Here is a 26,135-nt window from a genome sequence, read left to right on the forward strand (position 1 = left end):
AGGCTCTGTGATTAAAAGGAGGACAGATTTAAATAAAGCATGGTCTCACCAGTGAAAAACTTAATGAACCTAGTCGAAAGACTCACATGGAGACACCATAATGGTCACACAGGGCAGCCGTTGGTACAATAGCTTTAGCTACAGGAGGTGAACACAGAGGACTGGGCATCTCTCCCCTTCATTTCAAAGTGAATCATCTTTGGAGATATTTTTATTTTTGGCCATTCCTGGTGGAGGGTAACTGGTATTGTACCGAATTAGCACAGTCCCGCTTTGCAAGCTGAATGAATAGTATGTATTCTTCTAAGGACAGTCTTATAATCTTCACTGTGTTCTTCCTCAAATAGAGAAAACTAAGTATTGAGGAAACCAATAGCCAGATGTAGTAATTCCTTACTATTTTCGGAGCACTCCAGTGAGTCTGCAACAGTGAAGTTCTTTGTAAAGCACTGTGAGAACACGTGACTTGTTATCTCCATCATCTGGGATCAGTGGAGCCACCATTACAGCTCGGATTCCCATGTTCCCTCCAATCACGCAGCAAACATTGACTAGGCTCAAGGGCTCTGGGAGCAGAAGCTCTATGGCCTTTGCTCCCTGGCCGTGGCCTCAGTTCACCTCCTTTTCCCCTCCAACCAGAGCCGTGCAGGAGGTGACAGGACAGCGAGGGGTCGTCATCACCCGCTCCACATTTCCCTCTTCTGGCCGCTGGGCAGGACATTGGCTGGGAGACAACACAGCCGCATGGGATCAGCTGAAGAAATCTATCATTGGTGCGTGGGCTCCTTCCCCAGGGCCTTTGCCTATAGGGCAGGGAGTTGGGATCCTTGGGGAAGAGGTGAGGAAGTAGGTCATGAGAGCCTGGTGTGACACAGCTGTGCTTCTCATTGCAGGCATGATGGAGTTCAGCCTCTTCGGCATATCCTATGTGAGTGTCCTTGGGATCCTCCTAAGCACCAAGAAGGTGGGGACATCTTTCAGAAATCATCAGCAGGCTCATTTTATTTCCTCTTGTTTCAGACGGGAGCAGATATCTGTGGGTTCTTTGAAGACGCTGAATATGAGATGTGTGTTCGCTGGATGCAGCTGGGGGCCTTTTACCCCTTCTCAAGAAACCACAACACCATTGGGACCAGGGTAGGACAGTGGCTTCTACCTCCAGTGTTCTGTGACACTTGAAAGACAATCTCCATTTCTGTGCTAAAATTAACGCAGTCTGTATTTCCTGGGAGATCTTTAAAAAAAGGTGGTTTTTTTTGGGTGGGAGGGGTTTTTTTGTTTGTTTGTTTTTTTGAGACAGGGACTTACTCTGTTGGCCAGGCTGAATCATGCAGTGTCCCCATCATGGGTGACTGCAGCCTCTACCTCTGGGGCTAAAGCGATTGTCCCGCCTCAGCCTTCTGAATAGCTGGGACTACAGGCACATCCCAACGTACCCACCCAATTTTTGCATTTTTTGTAGAGATGGGATCTTGCCATATTTCACAGGCTGGTCTTGAACTCCTGGGCTCAAGTGATCCACTCGACAGCCTCCAAAAGTGGTGGGATTACAGGCGTGAGCCACTGTACCCTTAAAAATTGTGAAGGCCTGGTGTCTCAAGGAACCATATTCCTCAGTGTTCATTAGATTATTTTTTTCCTGTATTTTAGGCAGAATTGTACCAAATGTACCAAAAAGAATGTCTTACAGTGAAATTTTATCAGCTGTCCTAGGAGAGCTTTGGTGACTCTTTCCAGTCTATTAAGAGTATTCTCTGGGCCTCATGTATAGTTGTCTTTTGTTTAGCTGTGAGTGATCTTCAATGGGAATATGCTTTTAGTGACCTTCTTAAATCCTCTAGAAATTCCAGGGCGAGCTCCCAACACTGTTCTCTTTCTCCTTTAGAGACAAGACCCTGTGTCCTGGGATGCTGCTTTTGTGAACATTTCCAGAAATATCCTGCAGACCAGATACACCCTGTTGCCATATCTGTATACCTTGATGCATAAGGCCCACACGGAGGGTGTCACTGTTGTGCGGCCTCTGCTCCACGAGTGAGTGTCCAGCAGGGATCCCGATGACTAATGGATGACTTATTGCATTCTGTATGGTGGCGGTTGCTATACACAATTCTTCCAAATTAAAGACACGATTGCCTTTTGACATGAGCTCTTCAGGTGCAAACCATACTTGATGACTGTCTTTAGCACAGTGTTATACATGCCATAGGTCATGAAAAAAGGCTATTTATTGAGTGAAGAAAATTGAAATGCTGCAGTACAGCACAGAATAGTTTCATTCTAATTTAACTGTGCAAAGACCTATCTATCTTTTGTAGCAGTTTTGTTATATGGACCCAGGTCACAAAAGAAGGATTTCAGCAAGAGAATTGAGGGATGAGGGCCATCCTTGCATTTAAAATGTGCCATGGTTAAGAAATGAGGTAATATTTTACAGGAGAGAACACATCTACATCCCAGCATTTCTGAAGTTTCAGGCACATCACATGGGGAGAGCAGAGGCTGGGTGCTCCTGATGAAGCTAGGCCTAGGAACAAAGCAAGAATGGCTCAGGGGCAGCTGGATTTCTAACTTGGATCTGAACTTGAGGAGCTTCTTCAGAGTGTCGGGCTGGGGCTCTGTTGGGCTCTGTTGGGCACCTTCATTTCCCTTTCCAGGTTTGTGTCAGACCAGGTGACATGGGACATAGACAGTCAGTTCCTGCTGGGCCCAGCCTTCCTGGTCAGCCCTGTCCTGGAGCTCGTGAGTATGGAGGCCTCTGATGGGGGGAGGATCCCAGCTGTGAGGCTTGGGGAAAAGGACGAGGAGAAGAGGCCTGAGCTGGTGGGGGTCCTGAGACATGGTTTCTCATTCTACCTGTGTCTGCTCCTCTCCTTCTGAGCCGAAGTCCATCACTTAGGTGTTCTTGGCCTCAGCTCCTTCATCTTTAAAATGAGCCTAACAATTCTGGTTCATAGGATGATCAAGAAGAAAACACCTCATGGTATATTCAGTGACACAATCATTTCTTTGTTAACTAAAATAAGGACTAGAAGGTCAGATGGGGGCAGTATTGTAAAGAATTTATAACAGTCCTCTAGCACTATGACAACTTTTCAGAAGGATGACTTGGCAATGTGTGTACTTGTATTGCTGCTGGCTAACCCTTCCCTTCCTCTGCAGGAGCTCCTCCCAGCAGTAAAAGCCATTTCTTTACTTCTGTTGTTGATTAGGCTTCTGATTAAAATACCAGTTAAATGTACCTCTCCCAAATCTTTTTTGAGACAGAGTCTTACTCTGTTGCCCAGGCTGGAGTGCAGTGGCATTATCTTGGCTCACTGCAGCTTTTGCCTTCTGGGTTCTAGTGATTCTCTTGCCTTGGCCTCTCGAGTAGCTGGGACTACGGGCACGTGCCACCAGGCCCGGCTAATTTTTTTTTTTTTTTTTTTTTTTTTTGTATTTTTAGTAGAGATGAGGTTTCACTGTGTTAGCCAGGATGGTCTTGATATCCTGACCTCATGATCTGCCCGCCTTGGCCTCCCAAAGAGCTGGGATTACAGGCGTGAGCCTTCGCTCCCGGCCCCAAAATCTCATTGTACCCACAAAATTTTCTTCTGCCCCAGACACAACCTCAGTTGTTTGTCTCTTTAAGAGGAAATGGGGTAAGTCTATGTCTATAAGCAAACAGTGATTTATTTTTTCCCGAAGTCCTGGATACCAAAGTGCTTTATGAAAGCCACTTGTTTTGGGTAGACAAATCTCCTGTTTAAAAAAAAAAAACGGGAAGAAGTTTGCCCCAATTGCTAACCTCTGGAGACATGAGGCAGCTGGGTCCAAAGGCATCACAATTATTTCACCTCTTTCCCAAGCAGTTTGGTTACTCTGTCCTGGAAAATGGTGTTTACTTCCTCAACTTGTTTGTGTTTCATTTTAGAATGCCAGAAATGTCACTGTGTATTTCCCTAGAGCCCGCTGGTACGATTACTACACGGTAAGTTTTTCTGAATGTTTATACAACATGGGAATATGGTAGAGAGTACAAAGGCTTTAGATCTGATAGACCTTAGGTCAAATGCTGGCTCTGTAACCCACATGCTGTGTGGTCTTAGAGAGCCACTTTAACCCTTGTAATCTCAGTTTTCTCACCTCCAAGTGGGGTAAGACCACTTTCCTCATAGAACCGTTATGAAATAACACATAAAGCATCTCACTCAGGGTCTGTTTTTTTGTGTGTGTTCTCTTTGTGTTAGTTTTTAATATTTCTTTATATCACCGCTATTTACAATGTTGTGTAAAGGCAGATGCTAGCCAACATTTGAGATTGTGTTGCAAACTATAGTTTTTGTTTTTATTGTTGATATCTTTGCCTGCTGTAAGTTTGTAAGCATAGAGGCCGTTTTATGTCTTTTGATTAACTATCTCCTTCCATAGCATAGATGCTCAAAGAAGGGTACTGCACATAATTACCTAAGGCAGGCAAGTGATTAGGCAATGTGCAAAACACACACAGAGGTATGGGACCCAACCCTTGTGAGTCTAAGTAGTGTGAGTACATTTAGAAATGAGGAAGCAATGAAGAGCTCCTTGCCACATAGTTTCATTGCTAGTATGATCCCCAAAGACTCAGCTGGGAAGCCAGGGTCTTCCAGGGCATCTCTGGGGTGGTGTTCTCTTGCCGAGACCCTGACAAGTCAGACCCTGATTCTTGGGGAAAAATCAAAGGATGTATTTCCTTCATTTCTAACCAGGCTTCTTCTTCTGACTTTCTGAGGAGAACATAGTTGAGTACTGGCAATACAGCAAAGGGGTACAAGCAGGGAAATAGGAAGCAGAGCATGTGCTGGTCCCTTTCATCCAAGGGGATTGCAGTGAGATTAGGTGAAAACTGGAGAAGGATGTGCAATTTTGTTCCTTCTCTTCTCAGTCCATTGGAGCCCAAGTCCTCCCCGCTGCCCCAGACTCCCCTTCCTGCTGCTAGTCTGGATCTGCCCTTAGGGTGGCAACATGTTAAGGCTCTCCTATGTGCTTTCCAGCCAGGCCTTCCCTAGGAAGAGGTGGCGCTTTCTTTAAGAGCGACTGGCCTTTGTCCTGAGCGTGCATGTTGAGTCTCCCATTCACTAACAGAAGATATCTTTGATTGAAGAGGGAAAGGCAAAAGAAATCATGGAGCAAGCTGTTTAGAAAAAGATGAAATTGGGCCAGGTGCGGTGGCTCACACCTGTAATCCCAGCACTTTGGGAGGCTGAGGTGGGCAGATCACAAAGTCAGGAGATCGAGACCATCCTAGCTAACACAGTGAAACCCCGTCTCTATGAAAAATACAAATATTAGCCGGGTGTAGTGACATTCACCTGTAGTCCCAGCTACTTGGGAAGCTGAGGCAGGACAATTGTTTGAACCTGGGAGGCGGCGGTTGCAGTGAGCTGAGATTGTGCCACTGCACTCCAGCCTGGGTGACAGAACGCGAGTTTGTCTCAAGAAAAAAAAAAAGGAAGAGATGAAATTTTTGATGTTTAATTAAAATGAAGATGAATCTCATAGTTAGGATTAATAAAGAAGTGTCACCTTAATAAATCTTCCCAAGTTTGGGTAACTATTACTCGTTCTAGAGCACAGGCTGGCAAACTATGGCCCACAGCCAAATCTGGTTGTTAGCTGATTTGCAAATAAAGTTTTGTTGGAACACAGCCATGCATATTTGTTTGCTTGTTGTCAACAATAACTGCTTCTTAGCGGTAAAATAGCAGCTCTGAAATGAGAGGATTTTGCCTACCAGGGGACATTTGGCAGTGCCTGGAGATATTTTTGTTTGTGACAACAGGGTGGGGGTGAGGAGGCGATGCTGCTGACATCTGAGGATTCTGCTAAATATCAAAAGGCACAGGATAGCCCCATCACCAGAGAATTGTCTGGCCCCAAATCTCCATAGTACTGAGACTGAAAAGCCCTGCTCTAGTTGAGAAGATATAAGATGGAAGGATGGTCCCTTAGGTTAGGTTTTTGATTCAGGTGAGAGAGTAGCACCTCTTCCTGTCACACATCAGGCAAATGTAGCTTGTACAGTGGAAGCAAAGGCAAGAGACCCTAACAAGATATTATAGCAGCCTTGCGAGATTTCATGCAGCGCTGTGTGAATACAGAATGGGTAATGGCAGGTATGTTGCAAAGGGTGATGAACAGGCATAAGTTCAGAGGGGAGGATAAGATGTCTGGTAGGATGCATTGTTCAGGGAGGGGCCTGTCCTCTCCTTCATCATCTCTTACCTTCTTCTGCCCACAGGGTGTGGATATTAATGCAAGAGGAGAGTGGAAGACCTTGCCAGCCCCTCTTGACCACATTAATCTTCATGTCCGTGGGGGCTACATCCTGCCCTGGCAAGAGCCTGCACTGAACACCCACTTAAGGTGAATGACAGGACTCAGGTTTTCCTTTACATGTCAGTTAGCTCAACAATTTGTAATGAAGTCCACCAAAATGTAAGCATCACTCTCAAGCCCTCATGCAATTCTACTCAACACTTGTTTTTTCTTTGTTTTGTTGTTTGCATTTTAATCTTTTTCAGACTCTATACTCTTTGTCTAGTTATTAAAAACTCTTTTAAGTCTAAGAGAGTGAGATGATAGGTCTAAGAATGTCATATTTTTAATCTCACATCTGACACGGAAGTCAAAATAGGAGCAACCACGATTCACAAGAGTTTTTCAGAAGCTGTTCGTTTAGAACTGTATCCCATGGATTTTGAAAGACTGTAATTCATGTCCTTCCTTAAACCCTTTGAATTTGTTTTTGAAACACGCTAACAGCCAGGTGATCAGCCTCCTTGGTTTGCCAGGACTGTTGCAGTTTTAGCACCAGAAGTCTCCCCTCTTGGGATGCTTCTCAATTCTGGGCAAACCAGGTTAGTTGATGCCTCTATGTGCCTTGGCCACACAGCCCACCCATGTTTCTTTACTCTTGACTCACTCGTTCTCATTTTAGGAGGGTCAGGATCCACTTTCCACCCTCCTAGAATCTCAACTTCCTCTTTCTTTTCTCCCGCTAAGAGATTTCTTTCTTGTGATGCAAAAGTGGATTCAAAAATTACCTCCTGCAAACCTCAAAACTCTGTGTCACTGAATTTTCCTTTATGCGCAATTGATTCCAAAAGTATAGATTCCATCTGTACTAAAGAGGTGCGCATTTATATCTTCGTGCCTTTGAGAGTATTAGCCTATTTGTCTTTAATAGACTAGGAGTTCTTTGGAAGCCAGAAACCTGTCTTTTCTTTTGAACCTCTCTTACTGCTTTGATTTTTCAAATTGTAGACTTTGTATGATACTAATGGGGAATATCCCTAAATCCAATGCCAGTTGGCTTCCTTTTTCTAGCTGTTCACCTTCAAGCTGTTCTGCACACTGATACCAAATTGATTTTTCCAAAATGAAAATCTCAACTGGTTGCTCCCAGGCTTGAAGTCCAACGTCTTTCTTTAATAGAGTATTCAAAACCAGTCACAACCTGGTTCCACGTTACCTTAACAACTCTTGTCGCCTGCCACACCTTCATGTACATACAGACGAGATATCCCAAAAAACTGGCGATTTCCCAAACGTACCCATGTATTTTACTGCATGTGGGCTTTTGAATTTATCCTTTCTGACATCTTTGCCTGGTGCATTCTTAATGATCCAAACGAAACTTTACATTTCAGCAGGAAGAAATCTTTCCCTAATCTTTCAGCAGAGGAAGCACTGCCACTTCCAAGTTTCTGGTCATTTGTAATGTATATTTTTTTGCTCCTTAGATGATTTTGTCTTTCTTCTTTAACAGTGTTAGCATTTCAATAATAGTTGTATACTCTGTGCCTGAAAATTGTATTATCTGAAGTGTTTAGGGCCATCTAAATCTATTATTAGTTCTTTTTTGCTAAGTTTCCTTTATGTTGACTTATTAGCTTGTGTGCTTGGTGATTTTTTGTTTCATACTGTGATCATCTTAAGCATCTAAATGTGGGTCTCCTTCCTCCAGAGGTGATTTGCCTTCTCCTCTGTTTGCAAGCCAAGAATTGCTTCTAACTGGCATCACGTTAGCTTCCTTCAAGGATCCCGGCTTCATGTGGGAATCAGAGGTGCACATTCTCTACGTTGGATCGCTAGGCTTAGTAGCCCAGTTTTAAGACTGCCACATGGAGTGGGAATTTGCCACACGGAGATTCTAGGTTTTGCTTACTAAGCACCCTTTGAGTTTTAGTTCAGTGTTTTGTTACCCTGTTATTGTTTTGGTCTCTTGAACGTATTCCTTACTTTCTTGCAAATCCAACAACATTTTAACAGGAATCTGTGTTGTAATTTATCTAGGATCAGGTAATATTTTACTGGGTAAGTCTCCAGAAGAATATCCAGTCTACCATATTTCTGGAACTGTGGTTCTGGACTCCTAGAATATCTTAACTTTTGTGTTGTTTTCACGGTCCTCCTTCAGTTTTTAGTGAATGTGCCTAATTTTTCCTATAAGATTTAAGGTCATTCAGGTCAGGAGTTGTGATTTATTAATTTTTGTATCTCACTGACTTCCTAGAATGACTGCTACTCAATCCATGAATATTTAATGAAAGCAGATGATTTTGTTGATAATGGAAAGTAAGTCTCTTGCATAGTGAAAGGCTGAAGTGTGGAAGAATACAATGAAGAATGTGAACCCAGTGATAGACAGAGGAGGAACAGGAAGAGCAGGAAAGTGAGAGGTTGCCTAGAGAGTGACAGAGTGAGGAGCGATTCCAAATACAAATTGCTGTCTCTCCCCTTCTTTCTCTATGTCCATCTGCTCTACCATGTCTTTGAGTAATGTGTTTCCTATTCTAAATGCTAAAGTAGATCATTAGAATGATTTGATTTTCTTTCAAAACAAACTAATAATAAATAATCAGATACGTTACCATTTAATAGATGGACCTTAGTGTATGTTGTTGCTTTCTGAGTATAAATGGTCCTTAGGCAGGCGTAAACGTGTCTTCCTCACAGCACTGGAGATTTCTGAGGGCATCGTTGCTAAAGTGATCTGAGTGAGCCAGTTATTGCCTAAGATTTCTTTCTCTTCTCATACTCTGCATTCTAAGTAGTAGTTGCAGAAGCAGCTTTTATTTGAGCTGTTGCAGTGCCTCTGGTGCTTAAATTCTTGCCTCCAACATAGATGTTATTGTTAATGTTTGGGGTGTTTCTATCTCCTGTGACACTGTTGATATTACAGAAAAATGCGTCTGTCGATTTTGTGTTTGTACCTCAAGAAACAGAACCATCTGCTGCTAGTATCTTTTCCAGTTTGAAATTTGATGGAAATATTCTCAGCTTACTTGGCAAAATTCTCTGACTCCTGTCTTTGTCTCTTGAATCTTGTTCCCCACAGTCGAAAGAACCCTCTTGGTCTTATCATTGCCCTAGATGAGAACAAAGAAGCAAAAGGAGAACTTTTCTGGGATGACGGGCAAACAAAGGGTGAGCGCTGTTACGATGATGTTGCTGTTTCCAAACCTGCACCTGTGACTTATGGTCCTTCACTCCTGTTGGTCATTCAGCTGTGGGAGAAATCTCAGTAGGCACAGTAGCTAGAGTCACTTAAGTATTTTGTTTCTGGTTGCACCATTCAGGGATAGTGGTAGATGAACTACAGATGAAAGAAAAATGCATTTGTATCTCTGATATTTCTCTCATTCACCAGTGATATCTATAATAGGTTTTATTATAGATTTTATTGTCATTGGGTGCTTAGATGAGGTTTCAAGACTGTTCCCTAATTAAATGTTAATGTCTTCCTCCCAAAATTCTTATGAGCAAATGTTGATGATATAAAAATCCTGCCCCTGCCAGTGAGGCAGTGAGAATATAGTGTTGTAGTGTGTACTCATCTAGCCATACATTTTAGCATATTTTTGGGTCCAGTGTACTAACAATTCTTGTGCGTCAAGTTTAGGAAATAGATTCCCTTGAAGCATATGCCTTGGAAGCCCTTGGAAGGGAATGTTTGCAATGTTCTGGTAGGAAAGAGAAGGAAAAACAATATCTTGGATTGGAAACTCTTGTCCCTCTAATCCAATATGTAGATTAAAAATTATTTATTTATTTAGTTGTAAAATATTTTATTGGCAAATAAAGATTGAATATATTTAACGTGGACAATGTGAGGATTTAATATATGTATGCATAGTATAATGATTACCATAGCTATTTTAATGAACACATCCATCACCACCAGTGCTGCAGACTGGATCCCTAGAGCTTATTCATCTAATAACTGAACGTTTGTACCCTTGACCATCATCTCCCCGTTTTCTACTCCCGCAGGCTCTAAGAACAACTTTGTAGGCTCTACTTCTAAGAGATGAACTCTTTTAGATTCCACATATATGTGAGACCATGCAGTATTTGACTTTCTGTCTCTGGGTTATTTCACTTAGTATAGTATCCCCCTAAGTCATTCATGCTGTTGCAAATGGCAGAATGTTCTTCTTTTTATGTCTGAAAAATATTCTACTGTATATATGTACCAGAACATCTTTATCTATTCATCCACTGATAGATACTTAGGTTGTTTTCATAACTTGGCTACTGTGAAGAAAGAAATTAAAAAGTTAAATGTAAGGACTAAAATTGTGAAGCTCCTAGAAGAAAACATAGCAGAAAACCTCCTTGATGTAGTCTTGGCAATGACCTTTTGGATATGATACCAAAAGCAAAGGCAAAATGCCAAAAAGTAAACAGGCATGACTCCATCCACCTAAAGGCTCCTGCACAGCAAAAGAAACAATCGAGAAGGTGAAAAGGCCAACTACAGAATGGATAAAAATGCTTACAAACCATATATCTCAGAAGAGATTAATATAAAAAAATAAGGAACTCATGCAACTCAGTAGCAAAATATCAAATGACCCAATTAAAATGTGAGTGAAGGACTTGAACAGATGTTTTTCCAAGGAAGACATACAAATGGCTAACTGATATGTGAAAAGATACTCAACATCAGTAAATGACAGAAATTGCAAATCAAAAATCACTGTGAGATATCACCTCACACCTGTTAGCATGGAAACCATAAAAAAGATAAGAGATAAGTGCTGGCGAGGGTGTGGAGAAAATGGAATTTTTTAGATTCTTGTTGGGAATATAAATTGTTACAACCTTATGGAAAATAGTGTGGAGGTTCCTCAAAAAATTAAAAACAGAACTTCCATACAATCCCATGAAATCCCACTTCTGGGTGTATATCCAGAGGACATGAAACCAGTATGCTTAAGAGATACAGTCACTCCTCCCATATTCATTACAGCATTACTTGCAACAGCCAAGATATGGAAACATTCTAAGTGTACATGGATGAATGAATACAATGGAATATTATTCTTCCATAAGGAAAAGGAAATACTGCCATTTGTGACATCAGGATGTAGCTGAAAAGAGTGGGGGTGTGAAATCTGTTCTTCTGTGGTGGGCAGGCCAGAATCTGACTTGTCTTTCTCTCACTTTCAGATACTGTGGCCAATAAAGTGTATCTTTTATGTGAGTTTTCTGTCACTCAAGTGAGTAGCATCTTTTTATGAATCTTAGGTGTGGGCTTTGGACTGATCATTAGCACATCTGTGCTTGTGTATGTTGTATATGTGTGATTTTATTTGTAACTTTATATGCATTATTGGCTCTAGGTGAGCAGATTTCTATTTATGATTTGATCGATGTTTTCAAAAGGAGGCATGAATATAGCAAGTAGTGTTTCTAAATACAGTTTTTAAATATCTTGTGTGTTTTTATGATTGTATGAAATTAGAGGATTATCAAAATAATGTTGTACTTCTTGAGCACACACTAGTAGAGAAAACAGAGAGGCATTCAGGGCAGTTGGGGTATCCAGTCTGGAATGGAATATTTGAGTGACTTGAGAATCTGTGTATTACAGGCATACCTTTATGCATAATTGGACTTAATTGTTTTGCAGAACCACTTGGAGGTGAATATTTCACAATCAACCTACAAGGACCCCAATAATTTAGTATTCAATGAGATTAAAATTCTTGGGACAGAGGAACCTGGAAATGTTACAGTAAAACACAATGGTGTCCCAAGTCAGACTTCTCCTACAGTCACTTATGATTCTAATCTGAAGGTAAAAACCCCATTATTCTCCATAGCACCATGATGTTCCTTCTTGCTAAGTTTGCATGGGTCCCTGAAGGACCAGGGCACCTTTGAGGCCTGTTTTGGGGAAGTGAGAGGGCTAGGGAAAAAAATGAGGTGACCAGAGCTAGAATGAGTTGGGTATTTTTCTTCTTATTCCCTTCTCTGCCTATCAGTGTTCCCATCTCTCTAGCTGGTTTCACTTGCTTTTCCCAAAAATAGAATAATTATAATGAGACACAGGAACAGCAAAGTTGGAAGGTGGGAAATAGCCTTACATTATTAGACTGTGAATTTTGTATGACTAGCATAAATAAGATTTGGTATTTGAAAAAGGCCAGTTTGGATATGAAACTTGTGGTCAGGCTTTGGAGGGTGTTAGGTACCAACTTGATTTAATTCTCAAGCAGTCTCATATTGATCCTTGAATGAAGGCTGTGCTACTGTGTGTGAGCATTGTTGGGAGTGGGAGTGGGGTGTGGGGACTAGTAGAACAGGGAAGTACAAGATGATTTAGATTGAGAGGAAACTGGGAGAAGGATGATAATCCTTAGAATGTGATTTTATTACTCCAGACGTGTGAGAACTTTAACTTGGGAAGTGCTGTCTAGAGAAGCTTCAAAGATAAGAAAAATATATGGAAAATATTAAATATTTGAATTAATGGGATTCAAAGAAGGTTTCAAATTTGCAGCCTTTATGCTTAGAGAAATAAAGACACTGGGATGTTAGAAGTGGAAAGAAATGTGATTTTATTTCAACCTCTCAATTTTGCTGTTGCAAAATTGAAATTCAAAGAAATGAATTAGAATTCCCAATTTACCCTGATGTGATTATTGTTCATTGTATGCCTGAATCAAAATATTTCATATACTCCATAAATATGTATACCTACTATATACTCATTAAAATTAAAAAAAGAAATAATTTGTCCAATATACTACAGAAATGCGGGCATGATAACCAGGTCATATGATTCTTATTGCTGTGTTCTTTCTACCACTCCACGCCAATGGCGGATGCTGGTTTGGGGACTGGAGGGCAAGAGGATCAGCTCACTTTGGGATGACACCACGTGTCATGCTGAAGAGGAAGTGCAGAAGACACCCTTCCTGACAAGACACAGAGGGCTAAGAGGAGTCAGGGTAGAAAAGAATAAGGGGTGATTGCGACAGGTTTTATTTGACCTAATTGTTTTCATTATGCTATGTACAAGATTCTGCTAGAGTGGAGACGTTTGCCCTGTTGCTGCTAAATAGATTCCTCCACTGTACAGTTCTCTTCTTATAAGCTAAAGTGATATGTTGCTTGGATGGTTGAAAGTCTGGACTGATGTCTATTTGTTTTTCCAAAATAAATAAATAAATAAAGTCTTAGATCTTGCAAGGCCTTTACCCCAAAAATGAATTTCCTTGTGATTTCCACATTCCTACAGGTTGCCATTATCACAGACATCAATCTTTTCCTGGGAGAAGCATACACAGTGGAGTGGAGCATAAAGATAAGGGATGAAGAAAAAATAGACTGTTACCCTGATGAGAATGGTGCTTCTGCAGAAAACTGCACTGCCCGTGGCTGTATCTGGGAGGTAACCATGCTGATGGGGTTCCTGTGCATGAAAATCTCTACACCTAATCTATAGTTTCTTAAGCATAGCAGTGGTACTTACATAACTACTTCAAATCCATAGAAAGGACTTCCTAAGGGACTGGATCTGGATGTGACGAGTGGGTGGGGACATGTGCGAAACTTTTTAAAATGAATATTTTGCTTGGAGACCAGGAATTTAAATTTATGTTATTGCCAAGTGATAAGTGATAGGCTGGTTTTATCGTCATCTAAAATGACTTTCCTAATCCTGTTTAGGTTAGAGAACTTTAAGATCACATGTTGTGCTGATCCATGACTTTGGCCTTACTTTTCAGGCATCCAATTCTTCTGGAGTCCCTTTTTGCTATTTTGTCAACGACCTATACTCTGTCAGTGATGTTCAGTATAATTCCCACGGGGCCACAGCTGACATCTCCTTAAAGTCTTCTGTTTATGCCAGTGCCTTCCCCTCCACGCCCGTGAACCCCCTTCGCCTGGATGTCACTTACCATAAGAATGAAATGCTGCAGTTCAAGGTAAACACAGTACATGTATCAGGTAGTGATTAGACCCTTTTCAGTTCCCTTATCTTTTTCTGGTTCAGGTCACAGAACCCTAAAATAAGTTAATCATGCTATACTAGACTAGATTATTATCCAAAGAGCATTGAGAAATCATTGAGGGAACAATAAGACCTGTCCTAATTTTCATTTGGAAAAGATTACTGTGGCTACTGTTAGGAAAATGATTGGGAGAGCAAGAGTGAGTATAGAGAGACAAGTTGGGAGGCTGCCAGTTAGGCAGGTCAGGTGAGGTCTTATGTTTGGAGTAGATACTGGAAAGAAGGTGGAGAACAGTGCACCTGTGTGAGATTCAGGAAGTTGGGTTACACGGTCTGGTGCTGGATTGAAAGCAGGCGACAATGGAGAGGGAAGCATCAAGAATGATGACCATGTTGGTATCTTGGTATCTTGCATCTTAATATGGATGGTGCTGACATCAACCGGAATGGGAGTACTGAAAAGCTTTGTGCTTGATCAATGTAAGATGATATGTTCAGTTTCGGATGAATTTGAGATATCTATAAGATAGCCACCAACGTGCAGCGATTTCATTTCTTTCCAGAATTTAATTGCATTTAAGGAATAGCGACGGACTAGCTGTTATGTCTGCTTCTCTATTAAACTAATCTTCTCAAGGACAGGAATGTGCCCTTTCCTCTTTCTGCTTCTGAAGTCTAATACAGAGCCTGGCAGATAGTTAGCGCTGTAATGTAATTGACACAGTAAGTGAAAGTGATCAGGACATTGTCGCATTGCCTGAAAATTTGTTTACAATCTGATATCAACCCGAATTCTGAGTTTTTGTACATCCTGTAATGCAGGAATAATGCTGTTGTATGTTTGTACCCTCATCATAGCACTAGCATGTTGTAGGCACCTAATGGGTTTGAAGTGAATGAACTTCCTTGGAGTCCTAGCCTTAACCATTGCCTACTCTACCTCTTTACTATAGAGTAGCTCTTTCCAAAATATTTGCCTCTTTCTGGCCCACTTTAATTGTCTCTGCCTTTGTGGTTGTTATTCTTCACCAGAATGACTTGATCTCCTTTGTTTGTTTGGTTAATGACTACCAAGCTTTTAGTACTCTGGACTGTATTTTTCCCGGGAGACCATCTCAGTCTCCCAGAAACAATGTTAGGCATTTCCTTCTCTAGAATCTCACAGCACTTCTACATAGCTCTCCCTTAGCACACATCACCCAGGTGTTGTGAACTGCTCTCTTTGACTTCTCATTTGCATGTGAATTTTGTAAAACCATAACACTGCCTTATTCAGCTCACATCCCTAGTGCCTTCTGCAGTGTCAGGTAGGGATGTAGTAGGTACTCATGAATAAGTTTAGTTACCACCTTCAGCAAGGACATTCTGATTATTTTAATCAAATAGATTTCATTTTGGGGAGAGGTTTTTTTTCAATTCAGAAAAGTTTTAAGGTATTTATATATACTTATTTACCCACAGAAAATAACAAGTAACATATTCATAAATACCACGCTGATTCCAGAATGATTTTCCACGTTAGCACCAATGTCACAATGAGTATATTAATGCAATAGAGGCCTTAATAATGAGAAATGACAGACAAACATATTAAATCTGACATTGTTATTCGATGTGTTAATTAAATCTGAGAGATCATAAACTTAAAGAAGACAGAAACATAGCATCTGAACTTTTGTCCAAAAATAAAATAGGTTCTGCTAAGGGTATAGGTTTCAGGAGCACTATTCTTGCCTAAAATCGTTTTCCTCTGGCCTAGATTTATGATCCCAACAACAATCGGTATGAAGTTCCAGTCCCTCTGAACATACCCAGCGTGCCTTCCAGCACCCCTGAGGGTCAACTCTATGATGTCCTCATTAAGAAGAATCCATTTGGGATTGAAATTCGCCGGAAGAGTACAGGAACTATAATGTGAGTGACTTCTAGTGTGACTCAGAATTGATGGCTACCTGTGCCTTCCTGCCAGGTCCATTGTCCTTGGATGTATCCTGGTTCAAAACATCACATTGTCCACTTCCAGATCCATGGATGAGTTGTTTCCTTCAGACCTGTTCTTATGGGAAATCTTTAGCATTCTGGAAATAATCACTGAGGCAATTGAGTGTGCCTGAGGATTCATCCAACAAATGTTTATGGGGTCCCCTCTCTAGATTGGGTGCTGCTCCTTATAGACAGCTGAGGTTTCTCTTCTCATGACAACAAATAATCAGTAAATAACAGAGATAATTTAAGTTATAGTATAAAAAGGAGGTTGTGATAGTGATAATTGCTGTGTAGGCAAAAGAGCAGGGTAATTGAGGGTTATGGTGTGGTTACTGCTTCTGATATTGGGGTCAGAGTAGATCTCGCCAAGAAGGTGATATTTTAATAGGACCTGGATGAGAAGGAGCCACCCACATGAGACAGGGCGAAGGGAAAGAGCATTTCAGACAGAGGGAATAGGAAGTGGGTAGGCGAAGAGATGAAGCAAAGCTGGCATGCTAAAGAAAAGAAGTCTAGTGTGGTTGGAGCAATGGAGGAAGTAAGCAGATGAGTGCTGGGAGAGGAAGCTGCAACGCCGGTTGAGGGGGCAGCTTCAGCCTTTAAGGCTTCATAAGATGTTTGCACGAGAAGCCACGGAAGAAGCACAAATGGGAGTGACATGAGGTGATATCCTTGTAGGAATATCACTTTGAGTGCTATGTAGAAAATGTGCTGAGGGGTGCAAGGGTGGAAGGTGGTGCTGGTGTAGAGTGGTCCCAGCTGTGATGGTGAGGGGAGCTTGGATTTGTATTGTAGAGGAGCACTGAAAGGAGGCAGTGAGAGTGGGAAACAGATGAATGAAGAATAACTCCTGGGCTTTTAGAGAGGATATCTATGATATTTTAATCAAATTGAGTTTCTGTTTTGTTTGGGAGATGAACAGCTTCTGGGTAGGAATCAAGTGTTCTGTTGTCCTTGAAAAGTCAGCTGCTGGAAGCAGAGAGAAAAGCCCATTTTCTGTTTCAAATCTGCCTTTTTGTGTTTCAGTTGGGACTCTCAGCTCCTTGGCTTCACCTTCAATGACATGTTTATCCGTATCTCCACCCGCCTTCCCTCCAAGTACCTCTACGGCTTTGGGGAAACTGAGCACAGGTCCTATAAGAGAGACTTGGAGTGGCACACTTGGGGGATATTCTCCCGAGACCAGCCCCCAGGGGTAAGGACAGAGCATTTGGGATCTGTGTCTCTGCTTCTCTCCACCCACACTGCGCATGCTTTGGCTTCCCAAACTCCACTTGGTCGTCACATTCTGCTTTTAGGCGAGTGGGCCAATTCTTAGGCTCTTTGTTTCATGTGTTTAATTGATTTCATGGAGAAAACTAGAGCCATGTTAGCAAGCACATTTTTGTTGAGTTTCTTTCTAACTCCTACTGCTTCTCCCCATGACTCTCCAGTACAAGAAGAATTCCTATGGTGTCCACCCCTACTACATGGGGCTGGAGGAGGATGGCAGTGCCCATGGAGTACTCCTGCTGAACAGCAATGCCATGGGTAAGGCCATCCAGCACCTCCCTTATTCTGGGGGGATTCCAATCATGCCTGAGTCAATTTTCAATGTGTTTAGCCTAACTGTTCCTTGAAGTCAAAATCTTCATTTTACAGGCACTGCTGTTTATTTTTTCTTTGTGTTTAGCCTTTCTGTTCATTTCAGTCTAATATCATGTGATAAGAAGATTTAACCCAACTCTTATTTTGGTAAAAATCACATAAGAAGGGATAGTAAAACCACATGGGTCCCAAATGTCTTGGAGGTCAGCTCGTGGGAGCCAGTTATATAATTTGAATTAGGGTAAAACTATGGGTCAGAGAAGTTAGTGTGGGGATTATGAAGGTGTATGGTATGTTGAAAAATTACCTATCGGGTACTATGTTTGCTATCTGGATGACAGGATTCATATCCCAAACTTCAGCATCGTGCAATATTCCCATATAACAAATGTGAACGTGTACCTCCTTATCCAAGATAAAAGTTGAAACGTAAACATAATTTTAAGAGTAGAATGACAAAATATAGTAAAATACACCAAAGGAAACAAACCCAGGAATGGGACCTTTAGATTTCCACTGAACTTCTTCAGTTCTATGTGAGTATGATAGAAAATACTGGCTCTTACTACTGTATGATAGGGAGGGTTCAGGAAGATGGAGAATGTTTGGATTTCAGTGGTGATTCATGACGTGGAAAGTTTCCAGCTTGGTTAGCATTTTTCTTCATTTTCAGATGTGACGTTCCAGCCCCTGCCTGCCTTGACATACCGTACCACAGGGGGAGTTCTGGACTTTTATGTGTTCTTGGGGCCGACTCCAGAGCTTGTCACCCAGCAATACACTGAGGTAGGGAGAAATCCAATTGTTTAGCAAGTACTTATACAGCACATTCTGGGTGCCAGAGCCCACATTCATTAGTATAACTCTCAGATGATAACTGGAATTATTGGTATTACTTGGAAAGAGATTATAGAATAAGGAAAAATAAATATATTCTAATCACCATTAAATTTATAGCCTGTGTAAGCATTGCAGAGTAGAAGAAGTTATAGTGGTACTAGTGGTGGTGATGGTAGTGATAGTAGTGTGATGGTGGTGGTATTTGTGTTATGGTGGTGGTGATGGTGATGAGGGCGGTAGGGGCTGATGGTGGTGATAGTGATGTGCGAATGGTGATAATGATGGTGGTGGTAGTAGTGGTGTTGGTGATGGTGATGATAGTGGTGGGGGTGGTGTTGATGGGAGTGTTGGTGATGGTGGTGATAGTGGTGGTGATGGTGACGATGATGGGGGTGGTGGTGGTTGGTGTTTGATGGTGATGGTGGTGGTGGCTATGGTGGTGGCAGTGGTGGTGACAGTGGGGTGGTGTGAGGAATATGGTGGTGGTAGTGGTGGTGATGGCGAAAATAGTGATGATAGTGGTGAACATGGTGGTTGTGGCAGCAGCAGCAAACACTTATGTACTACCTACTGCACATCACTGATTTATTACTTGCTGCATGTTAGAGCACTTTGCACATACTAACTCATTCAGTCCTCACAAAAGGACTATGAGGGAGATGCTATTATTATACCCTTATTTACAGATGAAGAAACTGAAGCACTAAGAGATTACTTAATTTTTGCCTAAGGTCACACAGCCAGCAGGACTGGAGCCTGTATCTAAGCCAGGCATTTTGCCTCTGATTCTGGGCTTCTTAACCAGTTACCTACAGTGTCTCTAGGAATGGAGTAAAATCAGCTTTTCCATAACTTTTAAGAAGGAGCTCAAGTCTAGCAGAAAGCTTTCTCCAAGTATGCTAGTGGATCTATATCCTGTCAGTTTTGATGTGGAATTCAATTAGTTAGTTGTCTAGCTTGGGGCATGGAAAAATATTCTTATTACTTGATGTAAAACTTCAATCTGGTGTCTCTGTTCTGAGGACTAATATTTTCTGTCTATTTTCTAGTTGATTGGCCGGCCTGTGATGGTACCTTACTGGTCTTTGGGGTTCCAGCTATGTCGCTATGGCTACCAGAACGACTCTGAGATCGCCAGCTTGTATGATGAGATGGTGGCTGCCCAGATCCCTTATGTACGTTCTCAGTCATGGCTCTGGAGTTGCAAAACTAAGCCAGGTGCCTCTGTGTCTGGGTTCATTTCTCTAATGTTTGTGAGATTCTATAAAGACGTAATGTTCTTTTTCAGACAGTATCACAGTTAGTCTCACCCCAGCACAATAATAGAGGTAAGGGCCCTTGTTTCCATCTTCTAGAGATGATAGCTCAAGACTCACTGTGATTTCCCAGAGTGGGAGATAAGCTGGCTCCAGGGCTCTTTCTGCTATCTCATGTTTCCTTCCATTTCTTTCACATGACTTCAAAACATTTAGTCAAAATGTCCTTGTTTCCATAAGAATAAATAATATCCACAGTTCTTTTACTTAATTCCTGAAAAAAACTAACCCCAAACAGTCAGACCATTGTATATGTGGATATGACCTCAGTTCCTACAGCCCTGATGCTGTAGCACAGTGTCCCATCGGCTCTGAGCTAATGACTGATGGAATACATGGATCCTGGAATGGGTTCCAGAGGACATATACATAGAAATAAAACCTCCCTTCACTGGAGGATGAGAGGGGACCCAGTCATCAGACAACTGATCCAATGTACCATCGCATATCTAATTTTATTCTACATTTCTCTTGTTTTAAAATAGCTCCATTAGTGGAACATAGTGTTTCCATTAGTGGATAGTGAAATGCAATATTTCATTCTGCAGAATAATGTAGTATCTGATTTCCCTCAAGACTGGGTATTCCAAAGCAACTATACACTGTTGCTTTGTTTTGATTTGTTTTTTGCAGTAGATTTACCATCAACATTGTATTAGCCCTGGGTAGTAAATATTATTTTTTCTAAGCATGAACCACTGATACCAGGGGCAGCCTCTTAGGGGAGGTCATCACAATCACTCCTGATAGTGGCAGTTTACAAAGCACTGTCCAACCCAGTATTCTTATTTATCCTCAGAATAGCCATCTTAGAGAGGCATTCTCATCCTATTTTATGCTGACTTTGATTTTTTTTCTATCTTATCATGGAACATTTTAAAAATTAAGTGAATTTCCCAGCACCTGTACCTAACAAATGGCAGAGCTGGGATTTGAAAGCATCAACAAGAATCTGTCTGGAATTCCACCATGGGTGGTGGAGGGTTGTTCTCCTGTAAAGCTTGGGCGTGTATAGCAGCAGCCACTCAGCTCCCCGTGTCCTCCCGCAGGACGTGCAGTACTCAGACATCGACTACATGGAGCGGCAGCTGGACTTCACCCTCAGCCCCAAGTTTGCTGGTTTTCCAGCTCTGATCAATCGCATGAAGGCTGATGGGATGCGGGTCATCCTCATTCTGGTTAGTCCTGATGTGAATGTGTGCGATCTGCTTGGGAGCAGGTATGGGCTTTGTTGGAGAAAGTGTTATACTTTATTTCCATGTTGCAAGTAGATAAATTGAAGTGCACTAAGAAATGTGTATTTCCCAGGACTCACAGAAACTCTACAGTTCAGGTAGAAGCCAGCGAGTTCGCCCTGGAGGAGTTCTCCTTTATTCTGTTTCTCTTCATTCTGTAGCTTTGGTTTTCCCAACTGACTTATGCTTTGATTTCAGGATCCAGCCATTTCTGGCAATGAGACACAGCCCTATCCTGCCTTCACTCGGGGCATGGAGGATGACGTCTTCATCAAATACCCAAATGATGGAGACATTGTCTGGGGAAAGGTATAATCCTAAGCAATGATCCACTAGTCCCTAGCCTGAGGGTGGGTCACTATTAGAGGGTCACATGCCTGTGTATGTCGTTTTTGGCCTTTTCTATTTGAGCTGTGAGGTCAGCAGCTCTCCTTTTCTCAATCAATATTTGTTGATATAGTTAACAGCTTTTAAGTAATGTAATGTTTTATGGAATTCACTTCTCTTTTATGTCAATCCTACATGATAATCAAATTATTATTGCTCCTAGGAACATGGTTTATATAATAATTTCTTAGGAAATACTATGTAAGGGAAATTGTCTAGTGCATTGCTACTGAACATGTTTCTCTCCATAGGTCTGGCCTGATTTTCCTGATGTTTTTGTGAATGGGTCTCTAGACTGGGACAGTCAAGTGGAGGTAAAGGGTCTTTGTAAATTTGGGTGGAGTCAGGGTTTGTAGGCAGGGGCAGCCGATCCTGGGATTGTGGACATGCCTGTACCATGGACATGGGCTTGGCAAGGGAGAAACACTTAGGGGATGTGTGTTGGATGTATGTCTGTGCCCGTTACTTTATATGTAGCAATACTTTACTGGCCACTGGGATGTAGACATGTATTATTATCCTTGGGATTTAAGACCAGATTGCTCAGATGACTTGTCCACGGTTTTAGGTGACAGAGTGTTGATTTCAATTTCAAGGCTGTCAGATTCCAAAGGCCCAGGAAATTTCCACTGGGTGATACCTCCTAGAAGTGCTATTTTTTTCTCTGAACTGGTATACTTACTGTTGTTGCCTTGGTTATCCCTTTTAAACAGTCTTCAAACCTCAAAGACTGTTTAGGTCTTTTTTATTATATATCTTTTTTTTTCCATGAACACGTTTCTCCATTTCCACACTTATAATTCCTCCTCTGAGCCCAATCCTTCCTTGGGTTTCTCAGCTTTGCTTTTACCTCTCAGTTTCCAGCCTTACTGTAAAACTTGCTCTCTTCTGGGCATGGTTTGTTGCTTGTAATGGATCCAAGTAGCCCATGCTTCTGGACCTGAATTTTTTTCCCGATTGACTAAGCATTTCTTGCTTGAATGAATACATGGCTCCTTACAGGTGTAGGAAGCCTACAGCCCCATCCTCTGGCCAAGATGTGTGTCTCCTGAACTGAGACAGCCTGTGTGTTTTACTATCAATTGCTGTGACAGTACCCACAGGCAGGGTTGTCAAGGTGGGGCCGAGGACTTCCTGGAGAGCAAGTACCTTGCCGTACCTCTTGAGCTGTTCTTCAATAATCCTTATTCTTTCTGGGCAGGAATTGTAGCAGGGCATGTGTAGCCTATGTGACCCCCACAGGAGAGCTGAGGAGACAAGGAAAAGGCCTGTTTTCTAGGACATCTGCCAGGAATTGAAGGGACAAAGAAGCTGACTTTTGCAGTCAGTAATGTGGTATATGTTGTAGTGTCTAGGTACTCTCTCAGGATCAAGTATTAATCAGACAAATATCCATGTTGTGGGCACAAATCCCAGCAGTTGTAATTCTGTTAGCAGCCACTCAGAAGCCCAGGGGCAAAGACCTCTTTTGGGAGTTCTTTCTATGTAATGTAAGATTGTATCCCATGGACAGAGGTGCAGGAGAAACATTGATCACCAGGAATGTGACTGGCAGGAGTTAGGCCAAATATTCATGCCTTATCCAGATAAGCTGGTTTTCAGGGCAAGTGGTGAGTCCTAGAGGGAAAGGCAGATATTAGACAGAACCACACAATCTGGAGCCAGGGTCTGAGGCCTGGCACAGCTCTGATAGGGTAGGGAGAACAGATGGTACTGCAAACACGTGATACATACTTCTCTGTTGTCAGTCTCTGACCTCCTGGATCCCAGAGCCAGTTGGCAGCAGTAGCACTATCGATTTAAAATGAGATGCACTTGGGACTGGGCTGCTTGGCTATTGGACTGCATGTCTTTATTTACTGTCAGTAGATGCAGTAAAACAAAACAAGCAAAACAGAAGCTGGGGCTGGTTTTGAAGATTGGCAAGAAAGAGTCAGACTCAGTTCAAGGCTGTTTTCCTTATGTCTACTACTGAACAAGTATCTATCTATCTGTCTATCTATCTATCTATCTACCTCATTTATCTTCATCTATCTGTCTATCTATCCACTCTATCTACTCAGGTTTTATCTATCTAGCTTTCTATCTATCTATCTATCTTTCTATCTATCTATCTATCTATCTATCTATCTATCTATCTATCTATCATCTATGTATCCATCCAGCCACCCTATTCATTTATATCTGTCTGTCTGTCTGTCTGTCTATGTATCTATCTATCTATCTATCTATCTCTACCTTTATTCCTCCACTCACCCTATCAATCCAAATCCCTCTTCTATCTATCTATCATCTATCTACCTATTTATATATCATCTATCTCTATGTGTGTATGTATGTATGTATCTGTCTATACTGTTCAAGGGAGAAGACCTAGTTTCCTGTCCACTCGTCACCTCTCACAGAGAATCACTTGAAGCTTAGTGGTCCAAGCAGCCCACAAGGACACAGGAACCTGCCCAGCCAGAGAAGTTCTGGGTCATGGGCTTCCTGACTTTTATCAAGTAGTCAGTATCAGAACCCCACAGTTCATCAGCCAGTAGGGGCAACACTGCCATCCTGAGGCAATTTGGAAATCTGAGGGCAGTATTGGTTATCACAGGGACACCAGAGGCATTCAGTGGGCAGTGGGCAGGGATGCCCATAGCTCTGATTTCAGGGAATTCTCCACAAAATATCTCTCACTTCAAATGCCAGTTGTACCCCGATGAGAAACACTTCATTAGGGAGTCACAGAATCTGTTAGCTCATAAGAGATTCTTGGTAGATAGGATAATTATAACTATTGGTTGGTATAAAGGTAATTGCGGTTTTTGCCATTGAAAGTTATTAAAAGTAGGCCAGGCACGGTGGATCACGCCTGCAATCCCAGCACTTTGGGAGGCCGATCACGAGGTCAGGAGTTCGAGATCAACCTGACCAACATGGTGAAACCCCATCTCTACTAAAAATACAAAAATTAGCCAGGCGTGGTGGCGTGCGCCTGTAATCCCACTTACTCAGGAGGCTGAGATAGGAGAATTGCTTGAACCTGGGAGGCAGAGGTTGCAGTGAGCCAAGACTGAGCCACTGCACTCCAGCCTGGGTGACACAGCGAGACTCCATCTCAGAAAAATAAAAAAAAAAAAAGGAAAGTTATTAAAAGTAATGACAAAAACTTCAATTACCTTTGCACCAACCTAATATTTATATTATTAATAGTAAGACCCACTTGATGAAGCTGGTGAGAATGAAGCCACTGATGTCCAGGTCTCGCTTCACTGAATATAAAACAAACAGCCAACAGCCCCATGAAAAGCAGATTTCTGAGTCCAAAGCTCCAGCGATTTAATTCAATAAGTCTGTGATGGGATCTAGGAATTGCGTTTTGTAGCACGCGATGTGCCACAAAGAGTGCTAGGTGATCCTGAGGCCCAGTGTGTGGGTGGTTATGTCACTGTTTGAAGACTGGAGAAAGTGAAGGCAGAAGCCACAAAGGCAAGACTTGAATATGCACAGATGTAAGGTAGAGCCAGCACCTTGGAGAACGGCAGAACATTTTAATGAATTTGGGAGGGGTCATCCGAGCAGTACTTAGGGAAGTTCTTGCATCATGGCTGGCCAGGTTCCCCACGTGTACCCCATATGGGATACAATTCTGACTCAGCTGTGGCTGATAATCTCTTTATTCTAATTCTCCAACCCCCACCCATCCCATTGTTTCCAACCCTGCCTGATCTGGAACTCTCTGTTTCTGGTGTAAGGTTTTCTTTGTCGGGTTTCCTGGTTTCTACCTCCATTTCCTAACAAAAGGCATCCCTGGCATGCCCACTTCTCTGAAGATTCTCCGTGATGTGACCCACTGTCTTCTCACATCCTTGACAGCCAGACTCATGTAGGCTGATCTGTTTCTGTTTTCTCATGTTCCTTTTCTTGCCCTTTATGTAAACATATGGATTCCTACCTGCCTTTTGTCTATTGCGTATAAGAACTGGAGCTCCCCCAGACCAAGTCCTCATTCTGTTGCCTCCCCCACCCTCCTCACCAGCATTCTTTAGCTCTTTAACTCTTACAATGGTGTGATTATCATAAAGGAGGCTATTTACTGAGACATACAAAGGACCATAATGTTCCATAACAAACAACATTTATTTGCTGCTTCTAAGTGGTATGAACCCACCATTAAACAGTGAGTATATATTTTGTGTCAAGTTCTAAGCTAAGCATTGTGCAAAATATAAATATCACTCAGATGAATATAAAACAAGCTTCTTGCTCTCAAAAGTCTACAATGTAGTTAAGAAGTTGTATCTGGCTGGGCATGGTGTCTCATGCCTGTTATCCCATCACTTTGGGAGGCTGAGGTGTGTGGATCACTTGAGGTCAGGAATTTGAGACCAGCCTGAACAACATGAGGAAACTACGTCTCTACTAGAAATACAAAAATTAGCCAGGTGTAGTGGTGCATGCCTGTAATCTCAGCTACTCAGGAGGCTGAGGCAAAAGAATCGCTTGAACCTGGAAGGCAGAGGT

General features: G+C 42.0%; 1 protein-coding gene across 7 annotated transcripts in view; it reads left to right on the forward strand.

The window, feature by feature from the left end:
• Positions 1 to 26,135, forward strand: part of MGAM (maltase-glucoamylase) — a 185,486-nt gene that overhangs the window by 143,857 nt on the left and 15,494 nt on the right. For all 7 annotated transcript variants that reach the window (XM_054559911.2, XM_054559916.2, XM_054559912.2 and 4 more), the window contains 20 exons: positions 640 to 773; positions 894 to 928; positions 1,021 to 1,137; positions 1,886 to 2,034; positions 2,658 to 2,742; positions 3,914 to 3,970; positions 6,260 to 6,384; positions 9,362 to 9,450; positions 11,479 to 11,528; positions 11,942 to 12,109; positions 13,556 to 13,708; positions 14,046 to 14,246; positions 16,032 to 16,186; positions 17,285 to 17,453; positions 17,692 to 17,788; positions 18,519 to 18,631; positions 19,735 to 19,860; positions 21,051 to 21,179; positions 21,435 to 21,545; positions 21,875 to 21,937. In XM_054559911.2, the coding sequence (XP_054415886.1) occupies positions 640 to 773; positions 894 to 928; positions 1,021 to 1,137; positions 1,886 to 2,034; positions 2,658 to 2,742; positions 3,914 to 3,970; positions 6,260 to 6,384; positions 9,362 to 9,450; positions 11,479 to 11,528; positions 11,942 to 12,109; positions 13,556 to 13,708; positions 14,046 to 14,246; positions 16,032 to 16,186; positions 17,285 to 17,453; positions 17,692 to 17,788; positions 18,519 to 18,631; positions 19,735 to 19,860; positions 21,051 to 21,179; positions 21,435 to 21,545; positions 21,875 to 21,937 (2,326 nt within the window). The remainder of the gene's footprint in view (positions 1 to 639; positions 774 to 893; positions 929 to 1,020; positions 1,138 to 1,885; positions 2,035 to 2,657; positions 2,743 to 3,913; positions 3,971 to 6,259; positions 6,385 to 9,361; positions 9,451 to 11,478; positions 11,529 to 11,941; positions 12,110 to 13,555; positions 13,709 to 14,045; positions 14,247 to 16,031; positions 16,187 to 17,284; positions 17,454 to 17,691; positions 17,789 to 18,518; positions 18,632 to 19,734; positions 19,861 to 21,050; positions 21,180 to 21,434; positions 21,546 to 21,874; positions 21,938 to 26,135) is intronic.

This window comes from Pongo abelii, chromosome 6 (assembly GCF_028885655.2).
Source record: "Pongo abelii isolate AG06213 chromosome 6, NHGRI_mPonAbe1-v2.0_pri, whole genome shotgun sequence".
NCBI lineage: Eukaryota > Metazoa > Chordata > Mammalia > Primates > Hominidae > Pongo > Pongo abelii.